Raw genomic sequence first — 27,662 nt, 5'->3', positions numbered from 1 at the left:
GCTGCCTGTGGTCTTGTCTAGGAGTGGTCTCTCAGGCCAAGATGGCGGCCAGTGGAGGTCCGGATTTCGGCTTTGTAAAAAACATTGTTAAAGACAAGTTAATTGATATTCTTGAATCGGTAAGATAAGCACTTGATTGCAGTTTGTATTTTTGATAGCTGTCTATTGTGTTCAACACTTTTTAAAACTTTAATTGATGTGGAACATACTTATAAATGTTTTCACTTAGAGCATTGCCAAGCCCCCCCTACCCCTACTTGTATAAGTACTTAGATCATAGGCTTATAGTTACACCCGGTTGTTTTCAATGTTGTTTATGTGGTAATGATAAATGCCAAACATAAAGCTTTTTTTTCATTTTTTTTTCGTGGACGTGAATTGTTCTTCGAAATAGTTTATAACACTTTTATAACCGGAAGTGGTAAACCAAGTGACATGGTAATCCAAGGAAAAAGCAGTAAAGAATAGTCAATGCTAGATTCTCCCAAGACTATGAAATCGGTGTTTTGATATCCAAGATCAAGATTTTTTTATTAACAAAGCTCAACATCAAGAAATTTAAAATCCAATGCCGAGATCTGCATTATGAAATGATCCCTTTTATGCACTAGTCATTTGAAACCCCCACCCCCATGGTCCCGGGGAAGGTTGGGTTCCCCGGGACCATGGGGGTGGGGGTTTCAATTGACTAGTGAATTAAAAGAAATTCTACAAAAACAATCCACAATCTCAAAACAGTTGTACTTAAAATATCATATACATTATGATAACAAACCCAAAGTATGATCAAAAAGTCTGATTATTTCCCAAGGTTCCTGGTAAAAAAGATCTTGTAATTGATCCAAAATTGATGAAACCACTAGACCACATCGCTGGAGCAGCTTTTCTTAAGGTACATTCGTCTTGTGTCTACATAAGCTATTAAAAGGTCAGTGGTGTTTAACTGGGATCTGTCTATCTGCTTATTAGTCAATCATTTATTTCTGGAAAATCTGAAACCATATGCATGTGATTTATAAAATCATGTTTTGCTATAAATAAAACTTGAACCCTATTGATAGAACATACTGATGTACAGTAGCAGTTACAATCACTTAATAATAAGTTGTGCCTTTTTCTTAACATTAGGAACATGGTGTTGATAAAATATTCAAGTTGGATTATGAAAAAATCACTTTGGGGTGTGATAAGTAAGTGCAATAGTCAGGGAATGCCTGTTTTCAGTTATTATATCTCAGCAATAGGACTACTAAAGGAGGAAAACAATTAACACCAGTGTACTAGAAAAGAGAAAACAGCTTTACTAAAACCTACTCCTATCAAGCTAAAAAAATACTTAGGCATCCTCTCCTTTAAAAACATATCCATAGGTATTGTTGACAAATAGGAGAGACATATTAACATAGAATTTCTCCCTCGAGCTATACACTTGTACTCTTGGCACCACAGAAAATCTGAATGCTATTTTGTACCCTTATTCAGGCGCATCTACTTGCTCAGACCTAGAATGGTACTTACTAAATATGTAGCAGGTAAGGATCTACTTGCTCAGACCTAGAATGGTACTTACTAAAAATGTAGCAGGTAAGGATCTACATGCTCAGACCTAGAATGGTACTTACTAAATATGTAGCAGGTAAGGATCTACATGCTCAGACCTAGAATGGTACTTACTAAATATGTAGCAGGTAAGGATCTACTTGCTCAGACCTAGAATGGTACTTACTAAATATGTAGCAGGTAAGGATCTACTTGCTCAGACCTAGAATGGTACTTACTAAATATGTAGCAGGTAAGGATCTACATGCTCAGACCTAGAATGGTACTTACTAAATATGTAGCAGGTAAGGATCTACTTGCTCAGACCTAGAATGGTACTTACTAAATATGTAGCAGGTAAGGATCTACTTGCTCAGACCTAGAATGGTACTTACTAAATATATAGCAGGTAAGGATCTACTTGCTCAGACCTAGAATGGTACTTACTAAATATGTAGCAGGTAAGGATCTACTTGCTCAGACCTAGAATGGTACTTACTAAATATGTAGCAGGTAAGGATCTACTTGCTCAGACCTAGAATGGTACTTACTAAATATGTAGCAGGTAAGGATCTACTTGCTCAGACCTAGAATGGTACTTACTAAATATGTAGCAGGTAAGGATCTACTTGCTCAGACCTAGAATGGTACTTACTAGATATATAGCAGGTAAGGATCTACTTGCTCAGACCTAGAATGGTACTTACTAAATATGTAGCAGGTAAGGATCTACTTGCTCAGACCTAGAATGGTACTTACTAAATATGTAGCAGGTAAGGATCTACTTGCTCAGACCTAGAATGGTACTTACTAAATATGTAGCAGGTAAGGATCTACTTGCTCAGACCTAGAATGGTACTTACTAAATATGTAGCAGGTAAGGATCTACTTGCTCAGACCTAGAATGGTACTTACTAAATATGTAGCAGGTAAGGATCTACTTGCTCAGACCTAGAATGGTACTTACTAAATATGTAGCAGGTAAGGATCTACTTGCTCAGACCTAGAATGGTACTTACTAAATATATAGCAGGTAAGGATCTACTTGCTCAGACCTAGAATGGTACTTACTAAATATGTAGCAGGGAAGGATCTACTTGCTCAGACCTAGAATGGTACTTACTAAATATGTAGCAGGTAAGGATCTACTTGCTCAGACCTAGAATGGTACTTACTAAATATGTAGCAGGTAAGGATCTACTTGCTCAGACCTAGAATGGTACTTACTAAATATGTAGCAGGTAAGGCTCATCTACTTGCTCAGACCTAGAATGGTACTTACTAAATATATAGCAGGTAAGGATCTACTTGCTCAGACCTAGAATGGTACTTACTAAATATGTAGCAGGTAAGGATCTACTTGCTCAGACCTAGAATGGTACTTACTAAATATGTAGCAGGTAAGGATCTACTTGCTCAGACCTAGAATGGTACTTACTAAATATGTAGCAGGTAAGGATCTACTTGCTCAGACCTAGAATGGTACTTACTAAATATGTAGCAGGTAAGGATCTACTTGCTCAGACCTAGAATGGTACTTACTAAATATGTAGCAGGTAAGGATCTACTTGCTCAGACCTAGAATGGTACTTACTAAATATGTAGCAGGTAAGGATCTACTTGCTCAGACCTAGAATGGTACTTACTAAATATGTAGCAGGTAAGGATCTACTTGCTCAGACCTAGAATGGTACTTACTAAATATGTAGCAGGTAAGGATCTACTTGCTCAGACCTAGAATGGTACTTACTAAATATGTAGCAGGTAAGGATCTACTTGCTCAGACCTAGAATGGTACTTACTAAATATGTAGCAGGTAAGGATCTACTTGCTCAGACCTAGAATGGTACTTACTAAATATGTAGCAGGTAAGGATCTACTTGCTCAGACCTAGAATGGTACTTACTAAATATGTAGCAGGTAAGGATCTACTTGCTCAGACCTAGAATGGTACTTACTAAATATGTAGCAGGTAAGGATCTACTTGCTCAGACCTAGAATGGTACTTACTAAATATGTAGCAGGTAAGGATCTACTTGCTCAGACCTAGAATGGTACTTACTAAATATGTAGCAGGTAAGGATCTACATGCTCAGATCTAGAATGGTACTTACTAAATATGTAGCAGGTAAGGATCTACTTGCTCAGACCTAGAATGGTACTTACTAAATATGTAGCAGGTAAGGATCTACTTGCTCAGACCTAGAATGGTACTTACTAAATATATAGCAGGTAAGGATCTACATGCTCAGACCTAGAATGGTACTTACTAAATATGTAGCAGGTAAGGATCTACTTGCTCAGACCTAGAATGGTACTTACTAAATATGTAGCAGGTAAGGATCTACATGCTCAGACCTAGAATGGTACTTACTAAATATGTAGCAGGTAAGGATCTACTTGCTCAGACCTAGAATGGTACTTACTAAATATGTAGCAGGTAAGGATCTACTTGCTCAGACCTAGAATGGTACTTACTAAATATATAGCAGGTAAGGATCTACATGCTCAGACCTAGAATGGTACTTATTAAATATGTAGCAGGTAAGGATCTACTTGCTCAGACCTAGAATGGTACTTACTAAATATGTAGCAGGTAAGGATCTACATGCTCAGACCTAGAATGGTACTTACTAAATATATAGCAGGTAAGGATCTACTTGCTCAGACCTAGAATGGTACTTACTAAATATGTAGCAGGTAAGGATCTACTTGCTCAGACCTAGAATGGTACTTACTAAATATGTAGCAGGTAAGGATCTACTTGCTCAGACCTAGAATGGTACTTACTAAATATGTAGCAGGTAAGGATCTACTTGCTCAGACCTAGAATGGTACTGACTAAATATGTAGCAGGTAAGGATCTACTTGCTCAGACCTAGAATGGTACTTACTAAATATGTAGCAGGTAAGGATCTACTTGCTCAGACCTAGAATGGTACTTACTAAATATGTAGCAGGTAAGGATCTACTTGCTCAGACCTAGAATGGTACTGACTAAATATGTAGCAGGTAAGGATCTACTTGCTCAGACCTAGAATGGTACTTACTAAATATGTAGCAGGTAAGGATCTACTTGCTCAGACCTAGAATGGTACTTACTAAATATGTAGCAGGTAAGTCTCTGCCAGCAGATGCACACTAAGCTCTGATTTTTTCCTTTTTATGCCACATATTTTGATTGGATTAACTTTTTTTGAAGATCATATCAACCATGATAAAAGGAGCCATACATCACGCCAGTATAAGATTGTATTCGCTCCAAGAAAGGTATATGTAATTATATTCTTGTCGATTTGATTTGTGTTTTTTTTTTAAATCATAATGTTTTTAATTTGATTTTCAACTTCAGATGGTTGTTTGTGAAATGGTTCTCGAACAAGAAGGAGTTTATGGAGGTTGGTGCTAAAAGAGGGCCTAGGGGCTGGTACTAGGGGGACAGAGGGGTGGGTGCTATGGGGGACTGTGGGGTGGGTGATAGGGGGGACTGAGGGGTGGGTGCTATGGGGGACTGAGGGGTGGGTGCTATGGGGGACTGAGGGGTGGGTGCTAGGGGGACTGAGGGGTGGGTGCTAGGGGGACTGAGGGGTGGGTGCTATGGGGGACTGTGGGGTGGGTGATAGGGGGGACTGAGGGGTGGGTGCTATGGGGGACTGAGGGGTGGGTGCTATGGGGGACTGAGGGGTGGGTGCTATGGGGGACTGAGGGGTGGGTGCTAGGGGGACTGAGGGGTGGGTGCTATGGGGGACTGAGGGGTGGGTGCTATGGGGGACTGAGGGGTGGGTGCTATGGGGGACTGAGGGGTGGGTGCTAGGGGGACTGAGGGGTGGGTGCTAGGGGGGACTGAGGGGTGGGTGCTAGGGGGGACTGAGGGGTGGGTGCTATGGGGGACTGAGGGGTTGGTGCTATGGGGGACTGAGGGGTGGGTGCTATGGGGGACTGAGGGGTGGGTGCTACGGGGGGGGGACTGAGGGGTAGGTGCTATGGGGGACTGAGGGGTGGGTGCTATGGGGGACTGAGGGGTGGGTGCTATGGGGGACTGAGGGGTGGGTGCTAGGGGGACTGAGGGGTGGGTGCTACGGGGGGCTGAGGGGCTGGTGCTATGGGGGACTGAGGGGTGGGTGCTATGGGGACTGAGGGGTGGGTGCTAGGGGGACTGAGGGGTGGGTGCTAGGGGGACTGAGGGGTTGGTGCTACGGGGGGGGACTGAGGGGCTGGTGCTATGGGGGACTGAGGGGTGGGTGCTAGGGGGACTGAGGGGTGGGTGCTAGGGGGACTGAGGGGTGGGTGCTAGGGGGACTGAGGGGTGGGTGCTACGGGGGGCTGAGGGGCTGGTGCTATGGGGGACTGAGGGGTGGGTGCTATGGGGACTGAGGGGTGGGTGCTAGGGGGACTGAGGGGTGGGTGCTAGGGGGACTGAGGGGTTGGTGCTACGGGGGGGGACTGAGGGGCTGGTGCTATGGGGGACTGAGGGGTGGGTGCTATAGGGGGACTGAGGGATGGGTGCTACGGGGGACTGAGGGGTGGGTGCTAGGGGGACTGAGGGGTGGGTGCTACGGGGGGCTGAGGGGCTGGTGCTATGGGGGACTGAGGGGTGGGTGCTATGGGGGACTGATGGGTGGGTGCTAGGGGGACTGAGGGGTGGGTGCTACGGGGGGCTGAGGGGCTGGTGCTATGGGGGACTGAGGGATGGGTGCTACGGGGGACTGAGGGGTGGGTGCTACGGGGGACTGAGGGGTGGGTGCTAGGGGGACTGAGGGGTGGGTGCTACGGGGGGCTGAGGGGTGGGTGATAGGGGGGACTGAGGGGTGGGTGCTATGGGGGACTGAGGGGTGGGTGCTATGGGGGACTGTGGGGTGGGTGATAGGGGGGACTGAGGGGTGGGTGCTATGGGGGACTGAGGGGTGGGTGCTATGGGGGACTGAGGGGTGGGTGCTAGGGGGACTGAGGGGTGGGTGCTAGGGGGACTGAGGGGTGGGTGCTATGGGGGACTGTGGGGTGGGTGATAGGGGGGACTGAGGGGTGGGTGCTATGGGGGACTGAGGGGTGGGTGCTATGGGGGACTGAGGGGTGGGTGCTATGGGGGACTGAGGGGTGGGTGCTAGGGGGACTGAGGGGTGGGTGCTATGGGGGACTGAGGGGTGGGTGCTATGGGGGACTGAGGGGTGGGTGCTATGGGGGACTGAGGGGTGGGTGCTAGGGGGACTGAGGGGTGGGTGCTAGGGGGGACTGAGGGGTGGGTGCTAGGGGGGACTGAGGGGTGGGTGCTATGGGGGACTGAGGGGTTGGTGCTATGGGGGACTGAGGGGTGGGTGCTATGGGGGACTGAGGGGTGGGTGCTACGGGGGGGGACTGAGGGGTAGGTGCTATGGGGGACTGAGGGGTGGGTGCTATGGGGGACTGAGGGGTGGGTGCTATGGGGGACTGAGGGGTGGGTGCTAGGGGGACTGAGGGGTGGGTGCTACGGGGGGCTGAGGGGCTGGTGCTATGGGGGACTGAGGGGTGGGTGCTATGGGGACTGAGGGGTGGGTGCTAGGGGGACTGAGGGGTGGGTGCTAGGGGGACTGAGGGGTTGGTGCTACGGGGGGGAAACTGAGGGGCTGGTGCTATGGGGGACTGAGGGGTGGGTGCTATGGGGACTGAGGGGTGGGTGCTAGGGGGACTGAGGGGTGGGTGCTAGGGGGACTGAGGGGTGGGTGCTACGGGGGGCTGAGGGGCTGGTGCTATGGGGGACTGAGGGGTGGGTGCTATGGGGACTGAGGGGTGGGTGCTAGGGGGACTGAGGGGTGGGTGCTAGGGGGACTGAGGGGTTGGTGCTACGGGGGGGGACTGAGGGGCTGGTGCTATGGGGGACTGAGGGGTGGGTGCTAGGGGGACTGAGGGGTGGGTGCTAGGGGGACTGAGGGGTGGGTGCTACGGGGGGCTGAGGGGCTGGTGCTATGGGGGACTGAGGGGTGGGTGCTATGGGGACTGAGGGGTGGGTGCTAGGGGGACTGAGGGGTGGGTGCTAGGGGGACTGAGGGGTTGGTGCTACGGGGGGGGACTGAGGGGCTGGTGCTATGGGGGACTGAGGGGTGGGTGCTATAGGGGGACTGAGGGATGGGTGCTACGGGGGACTGAGGGGTGGGTGCTAGGGGGACTGAGGGGTGGGTGCTACGGGGGGCTGAGGGGCTGGTGCTATGGGGGACTGAGGGATGGGTGCTACGGGGGACTGAGGGGTGGGTGCTATGGGGGACTGAGGGGTGGGTGCTACGGGGGGCTGAGGGGCTGGTGCTATGGGGGACTGAGGGGCTGGTGCTATGGGGGACTGATGGGTGGGTGCTATGGGGGACTGAGGGGTGGGTGCTATGGGGGACTGAGGGGTGGGTGCTATGGGGGACTGAGGGGTGGGTGCTATGGGGGACTGAGGGGTGGGTGCTACGGGGGGCTGAGGGGCTGGTGCTATGGGGGACTGAGGGGTGGGTGCTATGGGGGACTGTGGGGTGGGTGATAGGGGGGACTGAGGGGTGGGTGCTATGGAGGACTGGGGGGTGGGTGCTAAGCGGGACTGAGGGGTGGGTGCTATGGGGACTGAGGGGTGGGTGCTAGGGGGGACTGAGGGGTGGGTGCTATGGGGACTGAGGGGTGGGTGCTAGGGGGGACTGAGGGATGGGTGCTAGGGGGACTGAGGGGTGGGTGCTAGGCGGACTGAGGGGTGGGTGCTAGGGGGACTGAGGGGTGGGTGCTAGGGGGACTGAGGGGTGGGTGCTATGGGGACTGAGGGGTGGGTGCTAGGGGGGACTGAGGGGTGGGTGCTAGGGGGACTGAGGGGTGGGTGCTATGGGGGACTGAGGGGTTGGTGCTACGGGGGGGGACTGAGGGATGGGTGCTACGGGGGGCTGGTGGGTGGGTGCTAGGGGGACTGAGGGGTGGGTGCTACGGGGGGCTGAGGGGCTGGTGCTATGGGGGACTGAGGGGTGGGTGCTATGGAGGACTGTGAGGTGGGTGCTAAGCGGGACTGAGGGGTGGGTGGTATGGGGACTGAGGGGTGGGTGCTAGGGGGGACTGAGGGGTGGGTGCTAGGGGGACTGATGGGTGGGTGCTATGGGGACTGAGGGGCTGGTACTAGGGGGACTGAGGGGTGGGTGCTATGGGGGACTGAGGGGTGGGTGATAGGGGGGACTGAGGGGTTGGTTTTAAGGGGATCTGAGGGGTGGGTGCTATAGGGGGACTGAGGGGTTGGTGCTATGGGGGACTGAGGGGTTGGTTTTAAGGGGGTCTGAGGGGTGGGTGCTATGGGGGACTGAGGGGTGAGTGCTAGGGGGGACTGAGGGGTCTGTTTTAAGGGGGACTGAGGGTTGGGTGCTATGGGGGACTGAGGGGTGGGTGCTACGGGGGGCTGAGGGGCTGGTGCTATGGAGGACTGTGGGGTGGGTGCTAAGCGGGACTGAGGGGTGGGTGCTATGGGGACTGAGGGGTGGGTGCTAGGGGGGACTGAGGGGTGGGTGCTAGGGGGGACTGAGGGATGGGTGCTAGGGGGACTGAGGGGTGGGTGCTAGGCGGACTGAGGGGTGGGTGCTAGGGGGACTGAGGGGTGGGTGCTATGGGGGACTGAGGGGTAGGTGCTATGGGGGACTGAGGGGTGGGTGCTAGGCAGACTGAGGGGTGGGTGCTAGGGGGACTGAGGGGTGGGTGCTAGGCGGACTGAGGGGTGGGTGCTAGGGGGACTGAGGGGTGGGTGCTAGGGGGACTGTGGGGTGGGTGCTATGGGGGACTGAGGGGTTGGTGCTACGGGGGACTGAGGGGTAGGTGCTATGGGGGACTGAGGGGTGGGTGCTAGGCGGACTGAGGGGTGGGTGCTAGGGGGACTGTGGGGTGGGTGCTAGGGGGACTGTGGGGTGGGTGCTATGGGGGACTGAGGGGTGGGTGCTAGGGGGACTGAGGGGTGGGTGCTAGGGGGACTGAGGGGTGGGTGCTAGGGGGACTGAGGGGTGGGTGCTAGGGGGACTGAGGGGTAGGTGCTATGGGGGACTGAGGGGTGGGTGCTAGGCGGACTGAGGGGTGGGTGCTAGGGGGACTGAGGGGTGGGTGCTAGGGGGACTGTGGGGTGGGTGCTATGGGGGACTGAGGGGTTGGTGCTACGGGGGGGGACTGAGGGGCTGGTGCTATGGGGGACTGATGGGTGGGTGCTATGGGGGACTGTGGGGTGGGTGCTAGGGGGACTGTGGGGTGGGTGCTATGGGGGACTGAGGGGTGGGTGCTAGGGGGACTGAGGGGTGGGTGATAGGGGGGACTGAGGGGTGGGTGCTATGGGGGACTGAGGGATGGGTGCTTGGGGGGACCAAGGGGTTGGTGCTATGGGGGACTGAGGGTTGGGTGCTGAGGTGGACTGAGGGGTGGGTGCTAGGGAGACTGAGGGGTGGGTGCTAGGTGGACTGAGGGTTAATGCCAGGGGAGATCGAGGGACTGGTGCTAGGATGTCAAGTTGCTTCACTCAGCAGTAAGACTTTATGAGCTTGGTACTCTTCATTGTTATTTGTACCGATATACTGTAAAATGCTTGCCATTCGTTTACAACAACAGATTGTATACTTGATGAGTTTGAATTTGAGATCATACCTATTGATAAAGATCTTCTGTCGATGGAGTTACCTGAGTTCTTCAATGACTTTTTCTTGGTGAGTATGATAACTTTTTGCAAAGCATCGTCCTAGCTGACCTTCCAGTCAAGTGTGTGTGTGTGGTGGGGGGGGGGGGGGTGGGGAAGGGGTAAGGTCTTACCAACCCCCAAAAACCCTGGCTATAATCCTGCATCCCCATTAACTAATTCTTGTAGGGGGAACTCAATAACCTCAATTGGAGTTCTCTTGCAATAGCTTCATTGTACTTTGGGATGTTAACGAAAATAAATGGGCGGCTGGTGGGAATAATTTATTTTTATATTCCAGGATGGTGACCAAGGCTGGATATACACTATTGCCCATGCATTGATGACCCTGCAGAAGATGTATGGTACAATTCCCCAAGTTTACGGCTTGGGTCGCAGTGCAAAGGTACATGAGTTAAAATTATGTAAACATCCACTGTAGAAGCTGTGCATTGTTTACCATCTAATATTTTCCATTTTTTTTGTGTGTGTGGGGGTAGATGCACGGTTTAACATAGAGGAGCACATGGTCTGTAATGTAGAGAGACAGGTTTTTAAACCTGTGAAAGTTCCAACTTGACCTGACCTGGGTCCATACTCTGGTACCTTGAGCTTGAGAAGTCTGTACCACAAAGTGATTACGTCATTAATTGATCATGTCTTACTTAATTTCCACTATAGGCAAAACATTTTCATTTTTGACAGATGGTTATTGATACTTTGAAAGACCTTCTTGATGAAGAAGGGGAGTACAAGCCAGTCGATGGACCAGAGATTGACTCACTTATCCTCATAGACAGAGGTAGAGGATTTTATGTCTAAGTACCAGATATTCATTCTGTAAACAGCCCCAAGATTTTTTTTACACATTTTCCCTTTTCTCCAGTAACATTTCCCCTTAATCGGTCTACATTATATCCACCATCTTCCAATTTCTTATGCAGATGTTGACTATGTTACGCCGCTGTGTTCACAAGTGACATATCATGGTTTGTTGGATGATACGTTCAGCACAAGAAGTGGTGAGTGACTTCCAACAGACCCTACCATAAGTACACTAGAAAAAAAATTATTCATTACAGAAAAAATGAAGAATAACTTGGTTGTCTGCCTATGCATGTTGGAATCAGGGAAATAAATCAATACAAGTTGAAATCACTAAAGTAGTATTTTTGCTGATGTTTCAAACCTTATCCCATTTTTGTTAAGGAGAAAGAGCTAATGCTCAAAATGCCCAACCCTGGCTATGTTTCTGGTACGATGTTCTCTTGATATGGTACTAGCAAGCAAGTAATGTATGTGCTGCCGTGAGGTAGTGAGGTAGAAGAAAAAGAGAGATATAGCTCAGCCCCCCCCCCCTATACACACACATACTCGCTTTTTGAGGCTCTTCACAGACATGTTCCATTTATCAAATTATGTTATTTACCCCCCACCTCTCTCTTGTCACAGGGTTTATAGAGTTCGGCCCAGAAGTAACCGGTAAAGAACAACCATTGAAAATGCTTTTGGGTTCACAGGATGAAGTAAGTAACATTGTTCTCTTTACCTAAAAAAAAAAAAACATGTCTTATGAAGGCTACTTTTGGCAGTTTCCTCTCCTGGCTCTCCCCTGACGTATTTTTATTCTTATGTTTTTTCTTCAGGTGTTTTGTGATATCCGCGACCGGCACTTCTCCAATGTGTTCACATATCTAAGACAAAAGGCCATATCATTACAGTCAGGATATGATGTAAGGAAATGGATTGAGGAATCATGGCATTTCAGGCCAAAATGAGAAAGGGGGGAAGGGGGGAATAACATAACGGTATGACTGTAATAATTTTGACAATTGATTTGACACTGACTTTTTTTTGACCGTTTGACTATGAACACTCATGCTCTCTCATCAACTCTTATCGACTCTAATCCACTTTAACTCATGCTCTCTCATCAACTCTTATCGACTCTAATCCACTTTAACTCATGCTCTCTCATCAACTCTTATCGACTCTAATCCACTTTAACTCATGCTCTCTCATCAACTCTTATCGACTCTAATCCACTTTAACTCATGCTCTCTCATCAACTCTTATCGACTCTAATCCACTTTGACTTCAATTTTGATATGAGGGTTGTTGAGGGTTGCTCCCGTTTGATCAACTCTCATTCCCGTTTGATCAACTCTCATTCCCGTTTGATCAACTCTCATTCCCGTTTGATCAACTCTCATTCCCGTTTGATCAACTCTCATTCCCGTTTGATCAACTCTCATTCCCGTTTGATCAACTCTCATTCCCGTTTGATCGACTCTCATTCCCGTTTGATCGACTCTCATTCCCGTTTGATCGACTCTCATTCCCGTTTGATCGACTCTCATTCCCGTTTGATCGACTCTCATTCCCGTTTGATCGACTCTCATTCCCGTTTGATCGACTCTCATTCCCGTTTGATCGACTCTCATTCCCGTTTGATCGACTCTCATTCCCGTTTGATCGACTCTCATTCCCGTTTGATCGACTCTCATTCCCGTTTGATCGACTCTCATTCCCGTTTGATCGACTCTCATTCCCGTTTGATCGACTCTCATTCCCGTTTGATCGACTCTCATTCCCGTTTGATCGACTCTCATTCCCGTTTGATCGACTCTCATTCCCGTTTGATCGACTCTCATTCCCGTTTGATCGACTCTCATTCCCGTTTGATCGACTCTCATTCCCGTTTGATCGACTCTCATTCCCGTTTGATCGACTCTCATTCCCGTTTGATCAACTCTCATTCCCGTTTGATCAACTCTCATTCTCGTTTGATCAACTCTCATTCCCGTTTGATCAACTCTCATTCCCGTTTGATCAACTCTCATTCCCGTTTGATCAACTCTCATTCCCGTTTGATCAACTCTCATTCCCGTTTGATCAACTCTCATTCCCGTTTGATCAACTCTCATTCCCGTTTGATCAACTCTCATTCCCGTTCGATCAACTCTCATTCCCGTTCGATCAACTCTCATTCCCGTTTGATCAACTCTCATTCCCGTTTGATCAACTCTCATTCCCGTTTGATCAACTCTCATTCCCGTTTGATCAACTCTCATTCCCGTTTGATCAACTCTCATTCCCGTTTGATCAACTCTCATTCCCGTTTGATCAACTCTCATTTCCGTTTGATCAACTCTCATTCCCGTTTGATCAACTCTCATTCCCGTTTGATCGAGGATTTATGCTTCTGTTACTTTGTTTTGCAGAAAAGACATAACCTGTCGTCTGTTTCGGATATGAAGAATTTTGTCTCAACAGAGCTGAGTGCTCTACGGCAACAACACAAGTCGCTGGCATTACGTACGTATCAAATAGGAAATGCTTTCATTCTAGCCATCGTTTGGACCAGCGATGAAAGCTTTTTTCTCAAATTCTAACATCAATAATAGATTATCAATCAAAGCAATGACGCTTACATTGCCATCATCGATATATCTATTATCACCACCGCTATGACCATGCTGCCACCATCATCACCAACACCATCATTACTATTATCAACAGCGCTACCATGACCATCATCACCACCATAACAACTGCTATCATCAACATCACTACCACCACCACCATCATCACTACCGTCATCATCACTACCACATCCCTACCACCATCATCAGCATTATCACCACTACCACCATCCATATACCACCACCACTTCCACCACCATCACCACCATCATCACTACACCATCATCATTATCATCACCACCATCACCACCATCATTACTATTACCAACAGCACTACCATGACCATCATCACTACTGTCATCATGACTACCACATCCCTACCAACATCATCAGCATCATCATCATCATCGCCACTACCACCATCCATATACCACCACCATCATCACCATCATCATCCCAACACCACTACCATCATCATCACCATCATCATCACCACCGTCTCCATCATCATCACCATGGACATACAACCAACACTTCCATCACCACCATCATCACCAACACCATCATTACTACTATCATCACCATTATCACCACCATCATCACCACCATCATCATCACCACCATCATCATCCCACCATCAACACCATCATCATCATAACCATCTTCACCACCATCATCACCACCATCTCCATCATCATCATCATCATCATCATCACTATGGACATACAACCAACACCTCCATCACCACCATCATCACCACCATCATCATCACCACCATTATCATCATCATCATCACCACCTCCAGCATCATCAACACCATCATTTTTACTATCATCACCACCATTATCATCATCATCATCACCACCTCCATCATCATCAACACCATCATTTTTACTATCATCACCACCACCACTATCATCACTAACACCACAACCGTCATCACCAGCATCATCACTGCTATCACCATCATCAGCACAGTCATCGTCACTATCACATCACTATCATCATCTTCATCGCCACTACAAAATCAAAATCACCACTAACAAAAATCGCTACCACACCACGATATATCATATGTCCTTATAACAGGGTTTAAAATGTCACCAGATATTGGTGCTTGCGAAGTGGTTCTCAAGAAAAAAGCTCACGAAGACTTTGAAAAGCAGTTGCACACTGAACATGGTAAGAACAGATACGTAACTGTGTATCTCTTATTACAACTCTTACTGCAACTTCTTATTTTAAGCCCATACTAAACAATGCCAGCCTGTTTCTGGCTATACGACGTTTTGTTTCCTCTGTACAAAATTTCAACGTTTATAACTCTGCTGGGTGTACCGTCTCATTACTCCCTGTTTGCTTTTTTCTAGAGCTCCTTGAGTTGGTAGACAACAAAGAGACTATTGATTACCTTGAGCAGTACCTCATGAGACAGGTATTTTCGATAATCGATAAATCTGGTGGAACCTTAGCATCTAAAAATGGATTGTGTTTATCAAAGTTTTTTAAATTGTTAAACCATTGCTATTTAGTCATTCTTTTCATGTTTTGATGTATTCAAGCATGAATGAAACTATGTATAAGATACAATGTCTAAGTATACTTTGATGTCTTTCCAGTTTCCTAGCGTCAATGGTTTGCGGCTGCTTTGTTTGCTCTCGCTGACACATGGAGGTAAGTCTGACACATGGGGATAAGTCTGACACATGGGGGTAAGTCTGGCACATGGGAGTAAGTCTGACACATGGGGGTAAGTCTGACACATGGGGATAAGTCTGACACATGGGGGTAAGTCTGGCACATGGGGGTAAGTCTGACACATGGGGGTAAGTCTGACACATGGGGGTATTTCTGACACATGGGGATAAGTCTGACACATGGGGGTAAGTCTGACACATGGGGGTAAGTCTGACACATGGGGGTAAGTCTGACACATGGGGGTAAGTCTGACACATGGGAGTAAGTCTGACACATGGGGGTAAGTCTGACACATGGGGATAAGTCTGACACATGGGGGTAAGTCTGACACATGGGGGTAAGTCTGACACATGGGGGTAAGTCTGACACATGGGAGTAAGTCTGACACATGGGGGTAAGTCTGACACATGGGGGTAAGTCTGACACATGGGAGTAAGTCTGACACATGGGGGTAAGTCTGACACATGGGGGTAAGTCTGACACATGGGGGTAAGTCTGACACATGGGAGTAAGTCTGACACATGGGGGTAAGTCTGACACATGGGGATAAGTCTGACACATGGGAGTAAGTCTGACACATGGGAGTAAGTCTGACACATGGGGGTAAGTCTGACACATGGGGGTAAGTCTGACACATGGGGGTAAGTCTGACACATGGGGGTAAGTCTGACACATGGGGGTAAGTCTGACACATGGGGCTAAGTCTGACACATAGGGGTAAGTCTGACACATGGGGATAAGTCTGACACATGGGGGTAAGTCTGACACATGGGGATAAGTCTGACACATGGGGGAAGTCTGACACATGGGAGTAAGTCTGACACATGGGGGTAAGTCTGACAGACAGGGATAAGTCTGACACATGGGGATAAGTCTGACACATGGGGATAAGTCTGACACATGGGGATAAGTCTGACACATGGGGGTAAGTCTGACACAAGGGGGTAAGTCTGACACATGGGGGTAAGTCTGACACAGGAGTAAGTCTGGCACATGGGGGTAAGTCTGACACATGGGGGTAAGTCTGACACATGGGGGTAAGTCTGACACACGGGGGTAAGTCTGACACATGGGGGTACGTTTGGCTTGAGTAAACAGGCTTGCACCTGACACCTGATTTTTCGTTTGTGTGCTTTGTTTAACAGGAATTGATCCCAAGTTGTACAAGACCTTGAAGACCCATTATTTACATGTAAGCTGCATAGATGACATGACTTGCCAAATGTGGTGCATAGCGATACAATATTACGGGACATATTTGACATGACGTTACACTAATTTGCGACAGGATATTACGTGTTGTGAAAATGACGACACATGACTTAATCTAAGGCATAACATAATATGGTATGATATGAAGTGTGAAGCAATGTGACGTTTCGTTGTTACATTGTGTGTCATGACGTCTCAACTGACGGTATGGTATTGCATGACATAACATGTCAAGATGGTATTGTCAAGTGGTATTGTCACGTGATGTGACTGGTATGGCATGACAATTACTTGAGCTTTGTTTTTTTTCATTGAAAAAGTTTCAAATATCAATGTTTTCTAGAGTTATGGCTTTGAGCACATGGTCACTTTTGGGAACCTCAGACAGCTTGGATTATTCACAGAAACTGATGTGAGTAACTTCACCTTTTTCCCTTGGCACCTGGCACCCTTGTTACTCCCCTTGTTACTCCCCTTGTACTCCCCTTGTTACTCTCCTGGTTACTCCCCTTGTTACTCCCCTTGTACTCCCCTTGTACTCCCCTTGTACTCCCCTTGTTACTCCCCTTGTTACTCCCCTTGTTACTCCCCTGGTTATTCCCCTTGTTACTCCCCTTGTTACTCCCCTTGTACTCCCCTTGTTACTCTTGTTACTTGTTACTCCCCTTGTTACTCCCCTTGTACTCCCCTTGTACTCCCCTTGTACTCCCCTTGTTACTCCCCTTGTTACTCCCCTTGTTACTCCCCTTGTACTCCCCTTGTACTCCCCTTGTACTCCCCTTGTTACTCCCCTTGTTACTCCCCTTGTTACTCCCCTGGTTATTCCCCTTGTTACTCCCCTTGTTACTCCCCTTGTTAGTCCCCTGGTTACTCCCCTTGTTACTCCCCTTGTTACTCCCCTTGTTACTCCCCTTGCACTCCCCTGGTTACTCCCCTTGTTAGTCCCCTGGTTACTCCCCTGGTTACTCCCCTTGTTACTCCCCTTGTTACTCCCCTTGTTACTCCCCTTGTACTCCCCTTGTTACTCTCCTGGTTACTCCCCTTGTTACTCCCCTTGTACTCCCCTTGTACTCCCCTTGTTACTCCCCTTGTTACTCCCCTTGTTACTCCCCTGGTTATTCCCCTTGTTACTCCCCTTGTTACTCCCCTTGTTAGTCCCCTGGTTACTCCCCTTGTTACTCCCCTTGTTACTCCCCTTGTTACTCCCCTTGCACTCCCCTGGTTACTCCCCTTGTTAGTCCCCTGGTTACTCCCCTGGTTACTCCCCTTGTTACTCCCCTTGTTACTCCCCTTGTTACTCCCCTTGTTGCTCCCCTTGTACTCCCCTTGTTACTCCCCTTGTTACTCCCCTGGTTACTCCCCTTGTTGCTCCCCTTGTTACTTCCCTTGTTACTCCCCTTGTTACTCTCCTGGTTACTCCCCTGGTTACTCCCCTTGTTACTCCCCTGGTTACTCCCCTGGTTACTCCCCTTGTTACTCCCCTGGTTACTCCCCTTGTAACTTCCCTTGTTACTCCCCTTGTTACTCCCCTTGTTACTCCCCTTGTTACTCCCCTTGTACTCCCCTGGTTACTTCCCTTGTTACTCCCCTTGTACTCCCCTTGTTACTCCCCTTGTTACTCCCCTTGTTACTCCCCTTGTTACTCCCCTTGTTACTCCCTTGTTACTCCCCTTGTTACTCCCCTGGTTACTCCCCTGGTTACTCCCCTTGTTACTCCCTTGTTACTCCCCTGGTTACTCCCCTTGTTACTCCCCTTGTTACTCCCCTTGTTAGTCCCCTGGTTACTCCCCTTGTTACTCCCCAGGTTACTCCCCTGGTTACTCCCCTTGTTACTCCCCTGGTTACTCCCCTGGTTACTCCCCTTGTTACTCCCCTCGTACTTCCCTTGTTACTCCCCAGGTTACTCCCCTTGTTACTCCCCTTGTATTCCCCTTGTTACTCCCCTGGTTACTCCCCTGGTTACTCCCCTTGTTAATCCCCTTGTTACTCCCCTTGTTACTCCCCTTGTTACTCCCCTTGTTACTCCCCTGGTTACTCCCCTTGTTACTCCCCTTGTACTCCCCTGGTTACTTCCCTTGTTACTCCCCTTGTACTCCCCTTGTTACTCCCCTTGTTACTCCCCTTGTTACTCCCCTGGTTACTCCCCTGGTTACTCCCCTTGTTACTCCCTTGTTACTCCCCTGGTTACTCCCCTTGTTACTCCCCTGGTTACTTCCCTGGTTACTCCCCTGGTTACTCCCCTGGTTACTCCCCTTGTTACTCCCCTGGTTACTCCCCTTGTTACTCCCTTGTTACTTCCCTGGTCACTCCCCTGCTTACTCTCCTGGTTACTCCCCTGGTTACTCCCCTTGTTACTCCCCTGCTTACTCCCCTTGTTACTCCCCTTGTTACTCCCCTTGTTACTCCCCTTGTTACTCCCCTGGTTACTCCCCTTGTTACTCTCCTTGTTACTCCCCTGGTTACTCCCCTGGTTACTCCCCTTGTTACTCCCCTGGTTACTCCCCTTGTACTCCCCTGGGTACTCCCCTTGTTACTCCCCTTGTTACTCTCCTTGTTACTCCCCTTGTTACTCCCCTTGTTACTCTCCTGGTTATTCCCCTTGTTACTCCCCTTGTTAGTCCCCTGGTTACTCCCCTGGTTACTCCCCTTGTTACTCCCCTTGTTAGTCCCCTGGTTACTCCCCTGGTTACTCCCCTTGTTACTCCCCTTGTTACTCCCCTTGTTACTCCCCTTGTTGCTCCCCTTGTACTCCCCTTGTTACTCCCCTTGTTACTCCCCTGGTTACTCCCCTTGTTACTCCCCTTGTCACTCCCCTTGTTACTCCCCTTGTTACTCTCCTGGTTACTCCCCTGGTTACTCCCCTTGTTACTCCCCTTGTTACTCCCCTGGTTACTCCCCTTGTTACTCCCCTTGTACTCCCCTGGTTACTTCCCTTGTTACTCCCCTTGTACTCCCCTTGTTACTCCCCTTGTTACTCCCCTTGTTACTCCCCTTGTTACTCCCTTGTTACTCCTCTTGTTACTCCCCTGGTTACTCCCCTGGTTACTCCCCTTGTTACTCCCTTGTTACTCCCCTGGTTACTCCCCTTGTTACTCCCCTTGTTACTCCCCTTGTTACTCCCCTGGTTACTCCCCTTGTTACTCCCCAGGTTACTCCCCTGGTTACTCCCCTTGTTACTCCCCTGGTTACTCCCCTGGTTACTCCCCTTGTTACTCCCCTTGTTACTCACCTTGTTACTCCCCTCGTACTTCCCTTGTTACTCCCCAGGTTACTCCCCTTGTTACTCCCCTTGTATTCCCCTTGTTCCTCCCCTGGTTACTCCCCTGGTTACTCCCCTTGTTAATCCCCTTGTTACTCCCCTTGTTACTCCCCTTGTTACTCCCCTTGTTACTCCCCTGGTTACTCCCCTTGTTACTCCCCTTGTTACTCCCCTTGTACTCCCCTGGTTACTTCCCTTGTTACTCCCCTTGTACTCCCCTTGTTACTCCCCTTGTTACTCCCCTTGTTACTCCCTTGTTACTCCCCTTGTTACTCCCCTGGTTACTCCCCTTGTTAATCCCCTTGTTACTCCCCTTGTTACTCCCCTTGTTACTCCCCTGGTTACTCCCCTGGTTACTCCCCTGGTTACTCCCCTTGTTAATCCCCTTGTTACTCCCCTTGTTACTCCCCTTGTTACTCCCCTGGTTACTCCCCTGGTTACTCCCCTTGTTACTCCCCTTGTTACTCCCCTGGTTACTCCCCTTGTTACTCCCCTTGTTACTCCCCTTGTACTCCCCTTGTTACTCCCCTTGTTACTCCCCTTGTACTCCCCTGGTTACTTCCCTTGTTACTCCCCTTGTACTCCCCTTGTTACTCCCCTTGTTACCCCCCTTGTTACTCCCCTTGTTACTCCCCTTGTTACTCACCTCGTACTTCCCTTGTTACTCCCCAGGTTACTCCCCTTGTTACTCCCCTTGTATTCCCCTTGTTACTCCCCTGGTTACTCCCCTGGTTACTCCCCTTGTTACTCCCCTTGTTACTCCCCTTGTTACTCCCCTTGTTACTCTCCTTGTTACTCCCCTGGTTACTCCCCTTGTTACTTCCCTGGTTACTCTCCTTGTTACTCCCCTTGTACTCCCCTTGTTACTCTCCTTGTTACTCCCCTGGTTACTCCCCTGGTTACTCCCCTTGTTACTCCCCTTGTACTCCCCTGGTTACTCCCCTTGTTACTCCCCTTGTTACTCCCCTGGTTATTCCCCTTGTTACTCCCCTTGTTACTCCCCTTGTTAGTCCCCTGGTTACTCCCCTGGTTACTCCCCTTGTTACTCCCCTTGTTACTCCCCTTGTTACTCCCCTTGTTACTCCCCTTGTTGCTCCCCTTGTACTCCCCTTGTTACTCCCCTTGTTACTCCCCTGGTTACTCCCCTTGTTACTCCCCTTGTTACTCCCCTTGTTACTCTCCTGGTTATTCCCCTTGTTACTCCCCTTGTTACTCCCCTTGTTACTCTCCTGGTTACTCCCCTGGTTACTCCCCTTGTTACTCCCCTGGTTACTCCCCTTGTAACTCCCCTGGTTACTCCCTTTGTAACTTCCCTTGTTCCTCCCCTTGTTACTCCCCTTGTTACTCCCCTTGTTACTCCCCTTGTACTCCCCTGGTTACTTCCCTTGTTACTCCCCTTGTACTCCCCTTGTTACTCCCCTTGTTACTCCCCTTATTACTCCCCTTGTTACTCCCCTTGATACTCCCCTTGTTACTACCTTGTTACTCCCCTTGTTATTCCCCTGCTTACTCCCCTGGTTACTCCCCTGGTTACTCCCCTTGTTACTCCCTTGTTACTCCCCTGGTTACTCCCCTTGTTACTCCCCTGGTTACTTCCCTGGTTACTCCCCTGGTTACTCCCCTTGTACTCCCCTGGTTACTCCCCTTGTTACTCTCCTTGTTACTCCCCTTGTTACTCCCCTTGTTACTCTCCTGGTTATTCCCCTTGTTACTCCCCTTGTTACTCCCCTTGTTAGTCCCCTGGTTACTCCCCTGGTTACTCCCCTTGTTACTCCCTTTGTTACTCCCCTTGTTACTCCCCTTGTTGCTCCCCTTGTTGCTCCCCTTGTACTCCCCTTGTTACTCCCCTTGTTACTCCCCTGGTTACTCCCCTTGTTACTCCCCTTGTTACTCCCCTTCTTACTCCCCTTGTTACTCTTCTGGTTACTCCCCTGGTTACTCCCCTTGTTACTCCCCTTGTTACTCCCCTGGTTACTCCCCTTGTTACTCCCCTGGTTACTCCCCTGGTTACTCCCCTTGTTACTCCCCTTGTACTCCCCTTGTTACTCCCCTTGTTACTCCCCTTGTTACTCCCCTTGTTACTCCCCTTGTTACTCCCCTGCTTACTCCCCTGGTTACTCCCCTGGTTACTCCCCTTGTTACTCCCTTGTTACTCCCCTGGTTACTCCCCTTGTTACTCCCCTGGTTACTTCCCTGGTTACTCCCCTGGTTACTCCCCTTGTACTCCCCTGGTTACTCCCCTTGTTACTCTCCTTGTTACTCCCCTTGTTACTCCCCTTGTTACTCTCCTGGTTATTCCCCTTGTTACTCCCCTTGTTACTCCCCTTGTTAGTCCCCTGGCTACTCCCCTGGTTACTCCCCTTGTTACTCCCCTTGTTACTCCCCTTGTTACTCCCCTTGTTACTCCCCTTGTTGCTCCCCTTGTACTCCCCTTGTTACTCCCCTTGTTACTCCCCTGGTTACTCCCCTTGTTACTCTTCTTGTTACTCCCCTTCTTACTCCCCTTGTTACTCTTCTGGTTACTCCCCTGGTTACTCCCCTTGTTACTCCCCTTGTTACTCCCCTGGTTACTCCCCTTGTTACTCCCCTGGTTACTCCCCTGGTTACTCCCCTTGTAACTTCCCTTGTTACTCCCCTTGTTACTCCCCTTGTTACTCCCCTTGTTACTCCCCTTGTACTCCCCTGGTTACTTCCCTTGTTACTTCCCTTGTTACTCCCCTTGTACTCCCCTTGTTACTCCCCTTGTTACTCCCCTTGTTACTCCCCTTGTTACTCCCCTTGTTACTCCCCTTGTTACTCCCCTGGTTACTCCCCTGGTTACTCCCCTGGTTACTCCCCTTGTTACTCCCTTGTTACTCCCTTGTTACTCCCCTGGTTACTCCCCTTGTTACTCCCCTGGTTACTTCCCTGGTTACTCCCCTGGTTACTCCCCTTGTTACTCCCCTGGGTACTCCCCTGGTTACTCCCCTTGTTACTCCCTTGTTACTCCCTTGTTACTCCCCTGGTTACTCCCCTTGTTACTCCCCTGGTTACTTCCCTGGTTACTCCCCTGGTTACTCCCCTTGTTAATCCCCTTGTTACTCCCCTGGTTACTCCCCTTGTTACTCCCCTTGTTACTCCCCTTATTACTCCCCTGTTTACTCCCATGGTTACTCCCCTTGTTACTCCCCAGGTTACTCCCCTTGTTACTCCCCAGGTTACTCCCCTTGTTACTCTCCTTGTTCCTCCCCTGGTTACTCCCCTTGTTACTCTCCTTGTTACTCCCCTGGTTACTCCCCTTGTACTCCCCTTGTATTCCCCTTGTACTCCCCTGGTTACTCCCCTTGTTACTCCCCTTGTTACTCCCCTTGTTACTCCCCAGGTTACTCCCCTTGTTACTCTCCTTGTTACTCCCCTGGTTACTCCCCTTGTTACTCCCCTTGTTACTCCCCTGGTTATTTTCCTGGTTGCATCTACTTGTGCTCCCTGGTGCTACACTGCTGATATAATCAATGTTTAATTTTTCTGATTCAGAAGAAAAACACTTTCAAGGTTGTTTCTAAGAAGATGAATTTGGTAAGGCTGTATCTGATCGCGGAATCCGCTTGGTCTTGCACTTTGTGTTTTATTAATTTGAAATGGTCTATATAGTGTAAGCTATCTTTTGCTTATCTCGGGAGAAAAAAATACCTCGTAAAATCGAGACATCTTTACACCAAGGCTATATTTTAATGAATATCGAGGTATGTCGGTCGTACTCTTACGCTAAAAAGCAAAAGTTATCGAATGATGGATGTATCTCAAAATCTAGGTTCCACTGTACGGAATCTTGTTTTTTTTTTTCCATAATGAAATTATCTACCTAACCCTCGTGCCTTTTTATCATGTTCTCTCATGTCTTTTCATTAACTATCCACAGGTACCCAGGTCAGGTGAAACGATCAACCTTAAGGAGCCCACAAACATGGCGTACGTTTTCAGCGGCGCCTACACACCGCTGACTTGCAAGCTCGTGGAACAAATCCAGGTCAGCGGCCTGTCCGCGATTGATGACGTCACGCGAGTCATGGGGGTAGAGGTCTCGTCAATGAGAAGAGCAGCGTCGGCCAGAGGTAATTCCACAGGTAGCCCAAACCCACAAGTGCATCTCACGGGTTTTCTAGCGCCGCTTAATTATTATGCGGTAAATATCGGACTTCCTTGATTGTTTTGGTGAGAAATGCGTTGCAGAAGGGGTGCTTATTCGAGGCGCTTCTCTTCTCCAACTCCTTTTTTTATGGGAAGTGTGTTTAAATCAGTTATTTAAATGTGTAAAAGTAAGTTTTAGGGTTGACCGTTATCTGATAATCATCTGTTAATTATTAAAAATTTGGTGTGTTTTTGGCTTTTTTATTTGGTGGCGCTTATTTAGTTTTCAGTTGTTTCCATTTAGGATACCCAATAGCACCTTCCAGTATTAGAACTGCCGTTTCACATTCGCTGTTTGAGCGGATTCCGTTTTATTTTAGGCATAATCAACAGAGAAGACTGGTTAGGAAACTTCACGGTCTTCAAAGGCTGGACTCTGTTATATATCAGACAGAATGTAAATTGTGTCTAGCTTTGGAGCTTTTTTACGCTCAGTGCTGGCCTTGAGAACACTCCTACGCAGAGTATACTCAGTGATCACACTATATGCCATATGCAATATGCTATACATATTGAATAACAAAGTCATTCCTCGTCACAGCATATACTTAGTGATCACACTATATGCCATATGCAATATGCTATACATATTGAATAACAAAGTCATTCCTCGTCACAGCATATACTTAGTGATCACACTATATGCCATACGCAATATGCTATACATATTGAATAACAAAGTCATTCCTCGTCACAGCATATACTTAGTGATCACACTATATGCCATACGCAATATGCTATACATATTGAATAACAAAGTCATTCCTCGTCACAGCATATACTTAGTAATCACACTATATGCCATACGCAATATGCTATACATATTGAATAACAAAGTCATTCCTCGTCACAGCATATACTTAGTGATCACACTATATGCCATATGCAATATGCTATACATATTGAATAACAAAGTCATTCCTCGTCACAGCATATACTTAGTGATCACACTATATGCCATACGCAACATGCTATACATATTGAATAACAAAGTCATTCCTCGTCACAGCATATACTTAGTGATCACACTATATGCCATATGCAATATGCTATACATATTGAATAACAAAGTCATTCCTCGTCACAGCATATACTTAGTGATCACACCTTTATGAAAATGCTAGACATATTGAATAACCAAGTCATTCCTCGTCACAGCATATACTTAGTGATCACACTATATGCCATATGCAATATGCTATACATATTGAATAACAAAGTCATTCCTCGTCACAGCATATACTTAGTGATTACACCTTTATGAAAATGCTAGACATATTGAATAACCAAGTCATTCCTCCTTACAGCCAATCACCAGCAAGCGCCTCCAAAGACCACCATGGTGATGTTTCTTGGTGGATGCACGTACACCGAGATCACCGCGCTAAGGTTCTTGGGTAAACAGAGAGGTACGTTGACCTTTTTATTTTTTTCATTTTTTTGGATCGCTGTTGATGTTTCTGTTTTTGTTGTCGTCTTGCTTATGTCTTTGATTCTATTGCTGTTGCGCTCTTGTTGTTGTCTTATTGATGTTGTTGTTGGTGGTTTGTTTAGATGAATACAGCTTTCCTTCTGTTTTAATCCTGAAACTTTTCCTTTGTGCCGTCGTAGGTTGTCAATTCATCGTCGGCACCACAGCAATTACGAATTCGACCCGTCTATTGAACTCACTGATTCAAGCCAGGTAGCATTGAGGTCTAGAAAGGTCTCCCTTATTCACAGGGGAGGTGTCCAGTGTATTGTGGGATGGATTAATGATCCGCGTAGTTGCTCATGGGATTGACGCTACAAACAGTGACACCATTGTTCGGTGGGTTTGGGTGTTCTTAGGTAGTTTGTCCAGTCGACTGAAGGTTCGCTCTAATGAAGGAAAATGAAGTTCCACTAAGAGTTAGGACTAGCTACCCATGAAAAATGGGTAAATTGTTAATGGCCACATGGCCTCTAGGAAGATTCTCTTTACTCAGAAGAAGGCCTTCTTTGCTAAGCGGTATTGCATGGTCCAGTTGGTTGTTACGAAAAGGTGCAAGCATTAGCGACATTTAGCATTAGATAATGAAATTTAAAAGGTTTTTATAGCTAGAGAGATAAGAAACAACCCTCGATCAACGTCATCGATCCAGGCCCGAGTTGGCGTTGAAATCAACGTGAAGATCGGACTGTCAAATCTCTGCAAAAACACCGGGCTTCGATGTGTTTTCGAAATTTGAAAGCTTCGAATTGCGTCAAATCAGGACCCACAGAGGACCGGAATTCACATAGCGAAGAAACTATGAATGGACAATTTGAATTCTTTAGCTTAATACTTTATTATTTTGTATACTTGTACAGGTAATGATATAATTATTAAATAAGAGCTGTTGAAATCAGTTTTTTTTAAATGTTTTCCCGGTGACCATATTTTTACCAACAAAATAATTAAAACTTTCGTAGTTTGCACAGGATCTACAGTTTACTTTTCTGTGGCATGGATAGACTTTCTCAAAGTCCGCTGGTCAGCTTTTTAGAAATTGGCTTCTGCTGTACAACGCGCTTTTCTAGTTCGCTTCCAGACAATTTTTACCGACCTAAATTTAGGTCGGTGATGTGTATCATAAACCTCCAATCGGAGCGCAAGAAAGATGCCGACGCAACAGTGAACGTCGGGGTCGCTATTTTGTTGCTTTCAGAAATCTTGTTTCTTGCAGCTCTTTTGTTCTCTTTTAAGATACCTAATTCGGATAAACATCAATAGTGTAAAGACAACTAAATTTTTAATCTTTCCTGGTGACTGGACAGAAAAGAAATAGAGATTTTGAAGCAAAAACCAAAAACGTTTTCAAGTTTCGTTATTTTCCCGCTAAAAATAGCGTCATTTTAAACGAACGCGCGCATCTATTGTATATTATTTTTCGCGGCAAAAATATGCAAATTAAAATCGAAATCGCGCAAACGGAACAAGTCGTCCTCTCCGCGCGCTGACTTTTTTTTACTGATTATTGAGGAAAATATCCATTAGATCGCGCGCTCCTATTAGGGAAAATCAGAGGGCGACTTGGGGAAAGTCTATTGCATGGATAATAGGTAGATTTGCACTAAGAAATCACGTGACTTTTTCTGTGCGCGCGCTCCTGTTTTAGCGACAAAATATTAGCATCCTCTTAGCGCAAAATATTAGCATCCTCTTAGCGACAAAATATTAGCATCCTCTTAGCGCTAACGAATCAGTCAGAAAGAGCTTCTTGTCGTCGCTCTCTGGTTTTACCGGCTTACCCATTTCTTTGTTTATTTTTGCGTGAGTGTACCACGCGTGAGAATGTCACGACGGATTGTGCCACGCGTGATTTCGAAGTGCAAGTGGCCTATTGGAGAAGGTAAGATAAGTAGTTGACAGGCGCGTACACAGGGGGTGCGCGCGAACCCCCTCTTGGCGGCCAAAAAGTTGGTAAACACGACGCTTTTTCCATATGATACCCATGACTGCGCACCCCCTATTGGTCAATCCTGGGAACGCGCCTGGTTGAAATGTCTTGAAGGACCTTAACTTATTAACCGTGCGAGATCCACGAAGTGTGAGAAACAAATGTAGTCGCTTTCAGTGGTCCCCATAAAGCGGTTATCCCATGGCCTTACAAGTTGAAAAAGCAACGAAACTAAAAATACTGTCTCGCAGTTAAAACGTCCACTAAGATATGTAAGCTGGTGGATTCTCTTAAGCTTGTTCGCATTAGAGGAGTCTTTTAACCAATCTAAATAT

At 47.8% G+C, this 27,662-nt stretch overlaps 1 protein-coding gene across 4 annotated transcripts; it reads left to right on the top strand.

Moving 5' to 3' along the window:
• LOC5517768 (vacuolar protein sorting-associated protein 33B) lies at positions 1-26,292 on the top strand. 4 transcript variants are annotated; one of them, XM_048727743.1, is made up of 22 exons: positions 1-119; positions 812-892; positions 1,129-1,190; positions 1,483-1,532; positions 4,742-4,809; positions 4,892-4,937; positions 10,102-10,196; positions 10,467-10,571; positions 10,871-10,967; positions 11,110-11,187; positions 11,618-11,691; positions 11,812-11,898; positions 13,390-13,483; positions 14,698-14,772; positions 14,961-15,025; positions 15,210-15,264; positions 16,434-16,480; positions 16,844-16,912; positions 23,273-23,314; positions 23,658-23,850; positions 25,234-25,335; positions 25,538-26,292. In XM_048727743.1, the coding sequence occupies exons 1-22, from the start codon at positions 42-44 to the stop codon at positions 25,612-25,614; spliced, it is 1,740 nt and encodes a 579-aa protein (XP_048583700.1). In that variant the 5' UTR covers positions 1-41; the 3' UTR covers positions 25,615-26,292. The 4 variants fall into 4 exon arrangements, with proteins under 4 accessions (XP_048583700.1, XP_048583699.1, XP_048583703.1 ...); XM_048727742.1 differs by having other exon boundaries at positions 14,680-14,772; XM_048727746.1 differs by lacking the exons at positions 1-119; positions 812-892; positions 1,129-1,190; positions 1,483-1,532 and adding an exon at positions 4,252-4,291 and having other exon boundaries at positions 14,680-14,772.
• The last annotated feature ends 1,370 nt before the right edge of the window (positions 26,293-27,662 follow it).

This window comes from Nematostella vectensis, chromosome 5, assembly GCF_932526225.1.
Source record: "Nematostella vectensis chromosome 5, jaNemVect1.1, whole genome shotgun sequence".
In the NCBI taxonomy this organism is placed as follows: Eukaryota; Metazoa; Cnidaria; class Anthozoa; order Actiniaria; family Edwardsiidae; genus Nematostella; species Nematostella vectensis.
Note: the sequence above shows the minus strand (reverse complement) of the source record. Positions and strands in the feature narration are given on the sequence as shown.

Excerpts from the sequence above, each read along its gene's own strand:
- LOC5517768 (XM_048727742.1), top strand. The coding sequence starts at position 42 with ATGGCGGCCAGTGGAGGTCCGGATTTCGGCTTTGTAAAAAACATTGTT. Across the intron at positions 4,810-4,891 it reads TTGTATTCGCTCCAAGAAAG|ATGGTTGTTTGTGAAATGGT; the intron begins GTATATGTAATT and ends TTTCAACTTCAG. Across the intron at positions 11,188-11,617 it reads TACGTTCAGCACAAGAAGTG|GGTTTATAGAGTTCGGCCCA; the intron begins GTGAGTGACTTC and ends CTCTTGTCACAG.